Below are 12,463 nucleotides of genomic sequence, written 5' to 3' on the forward strand. Positions count from 1 at the left end.
CAATTGTCGAGAATGGGAAGTGCCGCATATACTGGAACTTTATATTCTCGACAATTGTTTCTGTTGCTCACTCGAGGCCTGACATGGTTCTTCTTGATTTCGGGAAGCGAACCGTGTTCTTTATCGAATTTTCGGCACCAGCTGACAAAAACATCATAACCAAGGAGAATGAAAAGAAAGAGAGGTATCGAGACCTTATAAGGGAGTTGCAACGATTGTACCCGGAATATTCTGTTAAACTAATCGTCCTTATCGTCGGCGCTATTGGAGGTGCCAAGCTTTCACTTCCTAATGGCCTAAAAAGCATCCCTGCGTGTCAACAATATGCTAAAACACTTGCGGGAAAAATGCAGAAGGCGGTTGTGCTTGGGTCGCACCGTGTTCTTAGGGTGCACGAGGCTTTTGCTGGATCGTCGTGTTGATTCCTTTACAGACTGTAACCACCTATCTCACGATCGTGAGACGTGATTGTGGCTGAAGTTTTGCCGCGATTTCGCAGGGAGCGAGTGCAATTTTCCAGATTAGCAATATTATCGAATTTGAAAATTCCTGGATAATAAAACTCCAGGCCGAATGCTGTCTAACAAAAATACAATGCATATTTTCAAACAACTTTTTTCATCAAAAAAAACATTTATTCAATTATTGTTATTTTTAATTCAAACAATAAATTTTAGAAACTTTTAACATTAAAAAAGTTTTTTCTTTGGTAAAAATATTTTATTATTCCATTAAACAAAATTTTTGTAAGAAACTATTTTTTAATTGTTCAAATAGAGAGTTGTCTAGCCCGGATATTGTATAATTCGAAAATTTTCTGTCAGCAATTCTTAAATTCAGTAAGATTGTAAATTTTCGAGAATTTTCCAATTCGGGACTTTTATATTTCGACAGAAAAGTCCCGAAATTTAAAAATCGAATTGAAAAATTCACGAAAAATAAAATAAATAAAATTTCGGACAATAAGATATTACCGGATTTTTAAAATCCCCAAAGAAAATGGCTGAATCTTAAAATATCCGAACTAGAAAATTCCTGAATTTAAACAATTAAAAAAATTGTTTATTAAATAATGTTTATTTATTGAAAATACAATAATCGAATATATATTTCTGGATGAAAAAATTTCTTTGAAAATGTGCATAGTATTTGAAAAAATATAAAAAAGTTCTGAAAAATCGAATTTTTTATTAATAAAAAAAAAAATAAAAATAAATTTTGATATAAATCGTTGTTGAATTGAATCCTGAAAAGTTTGTTTTAAAAATGTTATTATGTAGGTACGAAGAAAATTTAGGCAAAAAATTTTTTTCTTTCAAAGCGCATGTGTTTTTTAATGTATTTTTTAATACAGTTTTTATATAATTATTATTCAGGTGCCGAAGATTTTATTTTTTGGGATTTTTCATTCATCTCTTTCGGAATTTTTGTCAGAGGTCCCATATTTTTATACCTCCTCTTAAAATTATCTAATTTTTCAAAATAAAAAGTCAACATTTCAAAAGATTTCAAAATCATCAATAGTATCTATTCTCTTTTAAATTATTTCAAATCTTTTTAAATTATTTAAAAATTTTTCGGAACTTTTAAATGTCTTTTAGACTGATTCCTATTTTTCTTAACATTTTTGTAAAATCCTGAAAACAAAATTGTTTCAAGAGCTTCCAGATTTTTTCTAATATTGTAAATCCTTTGAAATGTTTTGAAATATTTTTAAACATTCTCTTTGAGTTATGTACTGTTTCGAAATAAAAAATCATTTTAAATCTACCCAGAAATTTTTATTGTTTTCCTAGTATTTCAAAATTCTTGACGAGCTCCAAATTTTGTTCTTATGCTTATTTAACTGTTCTTTAAGAATTAAAATGAAATACTTTCACCTTCGCAATACAAATAAAAAAATAAAACAATTATAATCGTAACATTCCAAGTTTAAATTTGTCACTCCAAATAGATTAAAAATGGAATGCTTGATACTGAAATAATACTTCAAAAAGATTTTTAAATTGAATAAAGGCGTTCATTTAGGAAGCCATTAATGCGAACGTTTACACTTGTGTCACTACTAAGTCCTTCGAATTAAATTAGTTCAAATTTTAACGTTAAAATATGTAAATTATATCATTTTGAACAGATTTAGAATCACCTTGTAAAATCAATCACTGTTAAATTTTTAATACTCGAACTGCAGTTCAATTTTTAAATTTACTTTCATTTTCCGATTTGTTCCGGTCGCGAGTCTAGCTCAATATTTAGAACAACTTTCATTTTTTTGAAATTGTAATTTTTTGGTTCTAACTTACGGGACAATCATTTTATTCTCTGAATGATTTTCTACAAATCTTGTTGATAATTTTTACATTCTGATCCAAAATGAGAAGGTCTTAGTTTTTTATGAAAAATTTCTTTTTCGGGTTTTATCAAATGTCGACGTTTTGAGGCCCCTTGTGTCAGAAAAACAAGTTTTTACGTCGGGGACTGTTTGTCTGTCCAGCGTCGTCGTTGTTGTTGTTGTCTGTATACCGAATAACTTCCGAAAGACTGGTCCGATTGGATTGGGCTTTGACACACTGTTTGAGGGACCAAAAAGAATGATCGAGTTCGTTAAACAGACATTTTTGATAAAAATCAAAAAAGTTGAAGCTTTTTCAAAATTTTTGAGACCACTTTTTTCAAAATTTGAAAATTTTATGGACAGCTATTTATGGTACAAAAAATATGAACAAATTATCCTGACAACTTTTTTTGATAAAATCAAACTTATCAAAGTTAAAGGATTTTCAAAATCCAAAAAACCAAACGAAAATGGACATTTGAACGTTTTGAGGCTCCTTGAGTCAGAAAAACAAGTTTTTACATCGGTATCTGTCGGTATCGGTATCTCTCTGGCGTCTACGTCGTCGTTGTTATTGTGGTGTGGTTGTCTGTGTATTGTATAACTTTTGAAAGAATAGTCGGACTAGATTGTTCTTTCACATAAATTTTTTATTTTAAGAATTGTATGTAAAAATTGTACTATTTTTATTTTTATAACAAATATTTTTCTTCAATTAAATTGTTACAATAAAAGTGTTTTGAAGAGATTTTTTAAAAATCTTTCGGGGAATAAAATTAGTATTTATAGGTCGACAAAGGTTTGTTTTCTTTACTAAATTTGGCTTTCGTCTAAATTTTTCCAGTTGTTTTTATTGTAGTACAATTTACGTTTGTATCTCGGGCGAAGAAATTCATTCTATTGGCTGACAAATATTCTTCGTAAATCAATATTTTCACAGAAAATTATCCCCAGTGATCTTAAATTATAATTTTATAAATATGAAAAAACCACATTTCAATGTTTTCTATGAAAAACACAATCCCTGAGTGACAGAACGAAATCGGAAACAATAAGAGTTAATTTATTCTAAAACAAGCTTTATGAATAAAAATGACCTTGAGTGAACCTTTAATATATACTTGTTAATTTTTACAAAAATCAGGCGTTATTTTCTTAGAAAAAAAAAATAATTTGTGGGGGGGGGGGTGACAAATGATCAAAAAATAAATAAAACTTGAAGTTGTATGATTTTAATTTGTAACTAAATAATTTGAGAGGTTTCAATCTAAAATTATCGAACACTTTCCATTCAAACATTCAGATGAAATATTTAAATAGCTTTAAATTTGAAATTATGTCACATGCCCTTAAGGCTTTAAGGGCATGTGACACAGCTAAATACCTATATGGCCGACCTAACTTTATCAGTTCACTGAATGTTTTTTTTTAACCTAAGAACTTTTTTTGTAAATAAAATATCGAGCTGAAACTTTGGGAAATGTATTAGAGTACAATAAAGTACGTTTAGGTACTGCATTTTGGTAGGAACTTCAGTGAAAATTATTTTATCTTTTATCTGAACCTCGACATTTTTTGAACGTTCGAACTTTTTTTATACATAAAATATCGGTCTCAAACTTCGAGAAATGCAAAAACCGAATGAAAACTACGTTAAAGTATAAAGCTTAATAATAAAAGATGTAAAAAAATATATTTCAACAATCAATTCCAACGGCATCAGCCGGTAACGTTGTACACGAAAATACGAAACCTGGTGACCACTAGACGTTCGTATTTTCGTGTACAACGTGGTGCCGTTGGAATTGATTGTTGAAATATTTTTTTTTTGCATCTTTTATTATTAAGCTTTGTACTTTAACGTAATATTCTTTCGGCTCTTGCATTTCTCAAAGTTTTATGTATAAAAAAAGTTTGAACGCTAAAAAAATGTCGAGGTTCAGAAAAAAGATTTAATAATTTTCATTAAAGTTCCTACCAAAAGGCACTACCTAAACGTACTTTATTGTACTCTAATACATTTTCCAAAGTTTCAGCTCAATATTTTATTTACAAAAAAAGTTCTTAGGTTCAAAAAAATATTCAGTGAGCTGATAAATTATTGAATATTTTTGAAATTGCTGTTCTGGAGACTAAATAGCACTTATTCTTTTATTAAGAAATCAGAACCAAAATTGTTAAAAAGTTTTTAAAAGAGTTTTAAAAACCTTAAAAAGTTCAGAGGTTTTAATAGTTCAATATATGTGATAGAATCTCTTTAAATATGAAATTAGTCTATACTTTTTCATGTTTGAGCTACAATTATTCCATTTTAGAAGTTATAAATTACAATCGTAAGAAACTTATAAAATTTTTTAATTAATTTATATATAAAACAAAAAACCTTTGTATAATTCAATCTAAATGCAGCTGCAAACATTTAATTTGAAATACGTTGAGTTCAAGGTATATTTGAAATATAAATAGTTCTAAAATTAGTTTTTAAATTTTCTGCAGTTTACCTTTTTTACATACCTAGATGTCAAAAAAGCCTACCCAATTTTTTCAAATTTTAATCACTTATTTTCTAAGAGAAAATCACCCCCGTTTACCAGTGACTGAAATGGATTAGAAAAAAATCGCCAAGATCCAAGAATAAAAATTGGATGTACAGCGAATTAAAAAAATTTTAATTATGATTATCTTTAACTTTGTGATATCAAAAATTTCCATACAATTTTTTTTATTAATACTGTAGGAAAAAATCAACAAGATCGAGCGCCGAAATTATAATTAGAGCAAATTTTCTGTAATTCCATGGGGATGGCTGAAATATCCCGAAAATAAAATTCCTGGCTCGGTAAAACGCTCTGTCCCAAAAAATACAATTCCAAAACTAATAAAATTCCTGAACAATTTATACTATTATCGAATTTGAAAATTCCCAAATAATAAAACTCCAAATAAAATTGTTTCTTAATCAATATTAATTATTTATTAAAAATACGATAATAAAATATTGTTATCAAATAAATTTTTGTTTAATATTTAAAGTGTTAAAAATTATTGTTTGAATTTAAAATTAAAATTATACACAAAATTTTACCGACAATTTAATATATAAAAACACGTGTTTTTTAATTAACATTTCGATTTTTCAGAAGAACTTTATGTGGTTTAAAAAATACTATATACATTTTCAACCAAAATATCTTATCCAGAAATATATTTTGTTTTAATTATTGTTATTTTAAATTTAAACAATAATGTTTAAACACTTCAAACATTAAAAAAGTTGTTTCTTTGGGATAAATATTTGATTATTTCAATTAAAAAAAAAAATTGTCAAAGAAAAATGCTTTCAGCACTTGTTGATCTCGAAATGTCTTTCTATAATACTTTTTTTAAAATTAAAAATATGATTTTTCGAGAAGATTTTTTTTTTTATAATTAAAAAAAGGCTGTACCGAAAACCTGGATCAAGCTTCAGATCTGAAAAAATTCAGCAATACATGCATGTCCAACTTTTCTAACCTCAAAAAATCTTTCTACTGCGTTACCGTCATATTTTACGAAGAATGAGAAAACAAGAATTCGACTTCGTAGAAGGATGAGGGCAGCACCTCGATAGGGCAGAAAATGTGATATCCTATATATATAATTCCCCACTCCGACGCCCCGTACCGCATCTACGTTTATAATATCTTTGCACACCATGGACATAGGAAATAAGGGACTAGGCATGCCATTGCGGGGGTGATGAAATGAGGGGGGGAGGTCCGCCATCTTTTGATGTCCCGCGAGAAACATGGCAGCGCCCACATGTTTTTTATTTTCATGCACAGTTTGTCGGCAAAAATGGTCGTGCGCATAATAAAAAATGGCACATCGTAAGATGGCGGCTCTCCCCACTGATGGAATTCTCCACCCTTCCGTGGATTCAACCCCGCTCGCAAGGTTAGGATGACATGCCTAGTCCCGTGTTTCCTATGTCCATGTTGCATACGTGTCAGCAGAGATCAGTCTGGTATCAACTGTGTCAAAGCAGCACTAGCGCAGCGAGTAGACAACTTCCAACTTCTAGGGGTCTGTGGGTAAAACAGATTTGTATGATTACCGTCAGAGAAAGTTAAAAATCAAACTTCTGCTCATGGGCATAGGAAACAAGGGACTAGGCAATAGAGTTCAAAAATTCTCGGTAAAATAAAATTGGGGAAGGTAACAATGAAAATTACGGTATATTACCGATAAGGCGAGAATTTATCGAGAAAATACGAAAAGATTATTTTTATATCATTTGTTTGCTATTACTCTTCATTTAAATAACATTTACTCTCAATTTTATGTATGAAAAATTAGTTATAATTATGGTGAAATAGAATAAGCAATTTTATTATGTTTATTTACAAAAATAAATGTAAAATGGTGTTAAAAAATTGGGTGTAAATGAAAATTGGTCATAGCTAAATTCCATTCAATTTTATATTTGAATGTCAATTAAATTTTAACATTTGTATATAAAGTTTGTTATGTAATCTATCAAATTAAGTACTGTTATAAAATGTATTATTATAGATTGAATAACATAAAACTTATACTTAAAAGAAATATCGCGAAGTAATCAGTCTTCAGTCTAAGATCATTAATAATGTAACTTGCACTTACATTAAACCTGACCCTTACCGAAAATATTAAAATCTGAAACATTTTTCTTAAACAAGGCTACGTAGCTCAGTTACTTATCTAACTGAAGTTTTAACATTAGTATATAAGCTTTTTCGTTTAATAATTTTTTAAAATAAGTTTAAGTAGCTCAGATTTTTATCTAACTGGAATTTTAACATTTGTTTATAAACTATTGGCTTAATTTGGAAACGTAAGTATCTATTAGAATTAAAAATTCTGCTTCAATCTGAATCTTCTAAATCAGAGTCAACTGATTCGTAGTCTTCGTCAGCGTGTGCTACTTCTAATTCTTCTGCTCGTAGAGCAAATTCTGAATCTTCCCACGGAGTCATAAACATGATTATTTTTTGTTTGGACCTTTCACGGCTTTTTTTTAGACATTTCTAATTTCAAATTAAATGAGGCGAATGTAATTGTTCCAGCTCTGTCGGTAGTTAACCGATATCTTTTAACACTGTGAACATTACTGTATCTTCTGAACTACTGGCTGGCATGTTGAGGATGTCAACTGCAATCGAACATAATTTAGGTTCGCAGTTTATAGTTTTGAACCAAGTTACGGCTGGTAAAGATTTGATAGTCTTCTCAACAAATCGCGAAGAAAATAATCCTTCTTTTTGAGTGTAGTACGCTAACTCAGTCATAATTTTTACCACATTATTACTGAGATCGTCACCATCTTTGTCGCAGCATTCTCTTCCGTACTTATAATTTGCTCGATCATGAATCAGCTCAGTTCCTAAGAGTTTTTGCTCTCGAGTTAAGTGTTCTCCATTACATTTGGGATCTAAGATGTTAGCGGCAAAGTGAATTGGGTGTGTCGATAATTTGTACCTTTCTTTTACCTTTTCTTTAAGTGAGGTATATTGTTCCAGTGATAGTGGAGAGACATCGAGTAATTTTTCGTATGCAGACGTTATCTCACACCGAGCTTATCGTGCAACAGTCTCCTTCCAGAATCGTGATCCATTTTATGACTGGAGCCAAGATTTCATGAAGAGTTAGAAGACCACACCAGAACGTCTCACTTCAGAGCATAATCTAACGTGCAGCTCTGCACAAGTGTGCAGTTCTGAATGGAAAGTGTGCAGCTCCGAATTTGTGTTGGGGAGGTACTTTTGAAATTATTTTCAATTAATCAAGTTCGAATAAACTAAAAATAACTTCAACAATTAATAAGGAAAAAACAGTTTTAGAGGTATTACCTTATATGAATACAACTTACGCGAAAAGATGCAAGATACGAGTATGAGAGTAGAGAAAGATGTTTTCTTTTCAAAAGTGATTTCTCGAGCGAATGGCTAATGTTTTTAGAGCCATTTTGTTGTAAAGCAAACTCTCAGAGCAAAAGATTGTCGTTCCCCACTTTGTTTTTCCGGGTAATTTAAGTGATGTAATTTGTTGTTTTCGTTTCTTTTGAATATCCGTAAATTTGACCTTAATCGCATGTGATGAATTTACATCTTTTACTATTTCAGTGGCAGAAGTTTGTACATCTTTAAAGGTCTCGAGCTTGATTATGTCTTTCGCCAATAAATTGAAACAATGTGCCGCGCAGCTGTAAATATGAATATGCGGGTATTTTTTATTAACGATTCTTCGAGCCTTTACCATATTAGACGCACCATCGGTTACTACTATTAAAACCTTTTCAGCTCCAACCTCGTTAATAACTTCAAGAATTAACTGTGCCATATATTCTCCAGTATGTAATTCAGCTTTGGTGTTTTTTGTTTTGTATAGCATAGTTTCCGGAGTAGTCACAACGAAGTTAACAATAGACTCATTCCTGTAAAAACTGTTATTGATGAACATATTTATATTATTTAAGACCTTATCATTATTTAAATATTTAAATTTCTATTTTCTTGTTTTTATTTCAAATCTAGTTTTTGGTTCTGAATATAAGAATCACACAACTACCGTCTATTACTCCTTCCATCACAGTGGACTCCAATTGCAGTTGATTTTTCAATAGCTTCATTTCCCAGTATCGAAAGTGGAGCATCTGAAGAGAAAATTGCTCTGATGAATTTAACATTTAGCCTTTCCTGTACGATACAAATAAATATTTATACATTACAGTGTACTAGAATCTTAATTTACATTTTGTGTGAATAAAATTTAGTATTATCAATAATGTATATATACTTACTTGCTCTTCTGGATTCATACAATCGATGTATTGTCTAAAATCAAAAAGTTTTTGAGTACCACTTTTATGATTATCAAGCTGCTGGTCTTTGTGGTTTTGTGCCTTTTCAGGTACAGGTTCCTCATCATCTAAGTTGTCCCCTTAAAATGAATCAAAAAAATTATAACAAAATTCTGTGAATTTTGTAAATTTTGAGGTTAGGATTAAAAATTTTATTGGAAATCCTCATAACATATATATTTTATATCATATTATTACAAGAAATATACTCTAAAACTCTACTTGAATATAAATAAATTTAAACCTTATTGAAAAGTTGTAAAATAACGTTTCCTAATTTTAAATATATACTAATCTGATTTACCAAAAACTAAAAGGTAACTAACCTTAAAGGTGCGATAAAAAATGTAATAATGAATTATATAATTACCACTTAAAACGATATCGTCTTTAGATAAGTAATCTTTAACCGGCTTTTTGCTATTCATTCTTTCTCTTCTGACCATTTCTTTAACATATTTTGGACATTTTAAGCAATTGTATTCTAAGTGTTTTTTTTGTCGCGAGGCATTGCTTTTAGAAGTCTCACCACATTTACCCGAATTTTCTCATCCTTCTTGACGTAATATACCGCCTTTAGAACTCTAACCTACTAGACATGCCAATGCGGGGGTGATGCAATAAGGGAGGAGGTCCGCCACCTTTTGATGTCCCGCGACAAACATGGCAGCGCCCGCATGTTTATATTTTCATGCACAGTTTGTCGGCAAAAATATTCGTGCGCATAATCAAATGGCACATCATAAGATGGCGGCTCTCCCCACTCATGGAATCCCCACCCCCTCCCGTGGATTCAACCCCGCTCGCCCATGTTAGGATGGCATGCCTAGTCCCGTGTTTCCTTTGTCCATGCTTCTGCTGTAAAACCTAAATGTGTCCGTCGATAATGATTATTTGCATAAATAAACTTTTTTCTTCCTCCAACTCTTTGCAAGGCCACCAACGATCCTTTAATATTTATTAACATTTCCCGAAAAAACATTCCGCGACATTTAAACTTTTATTTTTCAATATGAGTGAAAAAATATTGATCTTAGGGCTGACTTGATCAGCTGTTATCATCACATGACCTTAATCTAAACAAAATATCCAAAATCGGTTAAGAATTGCCTTTTAATTTAAAAAAAAGATGAACAATACATTAGAAATTTGTAGTTATAATAAATTGAATTTTAAGGAAAATTCATGTAAAATAACCTGTTTCAGATAGATTATTTTAAAAACTTGGTAACCTTGAATTCTTCTTGAAATTGGATTGAAAATGCTATAATAATAATCGTTTTGTGAGTTCAAAAATAATGTAAAAATTTGAGCAATATTTCTATAATATGAAATATAACCATTTGTATTGCATTGGTAAAAAACTTCATATTTTGAGGTTTTGTTTTTGTTGTAACATTTTTTATTTTACAATATTCAATAACTTTACTTACGTATGAAAATATATCCCCATATAAACGTCTTGACAACGCCCACAGCCTACACAAGCTGCCACAATTTTTTATATTTATTTACAATAAATTATAATTAAATAAATTATAAATAAATCAATTCTAAAAAGTGCGATAAACGTCCCCTTATTTGGGCACTCGCGACACAAAGCACGGTTCTGTGCATAGATGCAGGACGGGAGGTCAGAGTAGGAGAACGATATAGATATATATATATATCTAACTACATTTTTGCATGCCTGGAGGTGCTGCCCTCTTCAACTTTTCGACGTTTCTATGGCAACCGCATCCTTTGCCAACGTCTATGGGAGGGGTGAAGCCAAGGCGAAAGCCAAACCAAAAGTGCCGGTGATTCCCTGTTTCTCGATTCTCGCGCTTCACTTCGCTAGCCATGTCTATAGCTGACTAGGGGCTGTCTATGCACGCCGAAAATATTAAAATTAATGAGGGCCTACAATTATTATATTTATTATTATGTTGAAATTAATTAATTTCTTTTACGGTTTCTTTTTAAAAAAGGGACATTTTCGAAATACTAAATAAATTTAAAAAATAAATAAATTTTTATTTAATTCAGAATTTAGTTGAATGAAAAAATTGAATAAAGCTTAGTTAAATTAATTCCTCCACTGGCTTCTTTTAAAAGAGAGTTTTTCGAAATACTATAAATAAGTTAAAAAAAATTCTTGTCATATTTTAGAATTGTAGCGAAATTTCAAACATTATTTAAAAAATATCATTTTTACAAAAATAGTGAATTGATGGTTCAAATACTTCACTGTATAAATTTATTCTACATGTATTTTTAAATCCTAAAATATTTTATTATTTTTTCGCATAATTAAGGTATAACTGAAGTAATATTTACACTTCTCTGTAGTGTCGAATTGACAATTTACATTTAATTCCGAGGAAAAATTTAAGGTTTTCATTACTCATTTAATTATTAATCAAAATTATATTAAAATTCCGTTTTTGTTTTGTTTTTGTTTCTTGATTATTTGAAACGTATAATCTTTTTCCTTATAATTTCTTTAATTAAAAAAACCAGTAACTAGACTGTGCTTTGCACATTAAAATTTAATTTTAAAAGTTTGAGGGCAGTTAACCACTTGCAATTCTTATGCTCATCAGAATTAACAACTTCAAAGAAATCCAAATAGTTTATAAAAATAATTCAAAAAATTAGAGAATCCAAAAAAATGCTAAAGACATATAAGGCGTTAGGGGTGCATCTCAGCAACTAAGACTATTACAAAAAAATGGAAAAGAAAAGAATTCCAAAGAATTAAAGTAATTCAATAATTTTTTGCGAGCCGGGAAATGACCGGAAATTTGTTTCCTTAATTAAAACGGCCATCTGGATTTCTTAGTATTTCAAAGATTATTATATTCATTAATGTTTTCCTATAAAAATAGTTACACTTTTTCGTACTTGTAAAAAAATTCTCACCAAGGATTGAAAAAATTTTTATTTTATTTATTCCTTCAAGTGAATTTTTTTCAGTTTGCAATAACAAAGCAAAACTATCCAATTAGGGGTTTTAAGAGTTTAAAAATAGTGATTTATTTTTTTCATAAATAGTTTAGAAATAATTTTCACATTGTACGCATCAGCTGGTTTTTAGGTATATTATATTGATGATGTGTACAATGTGAAAATTATTTCGAAACTATTTATGAAAAAAATAAATCACGATTTTAAACACTTCAAATCACTAATTGGATAGTTTTTCTTTGCTATTGCGAACTTAAAAAAAAAATTCACTTGAAGAAATAAAAAAAATATAAATTTTT

The 12,463-nt window shown here is 29.8% G+C and overlaps 1 protein-coding gene across 1 annotated transcript; it reads right to left on the bottom strand.

Moving 5' to 3' along the window:
• Nucleotides 1–8,517: 8,517 nt before the first annotated feature.
• LOC117176634 lies at nucleotides 8,518–9,672 on the bottom strand. The gene is made up of 5 exons (XM_033366888.1): nucleotides 9,586–9,672; nucleotides 9,156–9,295; nucleotides 8,924–9,051; nucleotides 8,626–8,789; nucleotides 8,518–8,558 (listed from the first exon to the last, which is right to left on the bottom strand). Exons 1-5 carry the CDS (start codon nucleotides 9,659–9,661, stop codon nucleotides 8,518–8,520), a joined length of 549 nt encoding a protein of 182 aa, XP_033222779.1. The 5' UTR covers nucleotides 9,662–9,672.
• Nucleotides 9,673–12,463: the final 2,791 nt, after the last annotated feature.

Source organism: Belonocnema kinseyi, chromosome 7, assembly GCF_010883055.1.
Source record: "Belonocnema kinseyi isolate 2016_QV_RU_SX_M_011 chromosome 7, B_treatae_v1, whole genome shotgun sequence".
In the NCBI taxonomy this organism is placed as follows: domain Eukaryota; kingdom Metazoa; phylum Arthropoda; class Insecta; order Hymenoptera; family Cynipidae; genus Belonocnema; species Belonocnema kinseyi.

Excerpts from the sequence above, each read along its gene's own strand:
- LOC117176634 (XM_033366888.1), bottom strand. The coding sequence starts at position 9,661 with ATGGTCAGAAGAGAAAGAATGAATAGCAAAAAGCCGGTTAAAGATTAC. Across the intron at positions 9,052-9,155 it reads GTATGAATCCAGAAGAGCAA|GAAAGGCTAAATGTTAAATT; the intron begins GTAAGTATATAT and ends TGTATCGTACAG. Across the intron at positions 8,559-8,625 it reads TTTAATAGTAGTAACCGATG|CTGCGCGGCACATTGTTTCA; the intron begins GTGCGTCTAATA and ends TCATATTTACAG.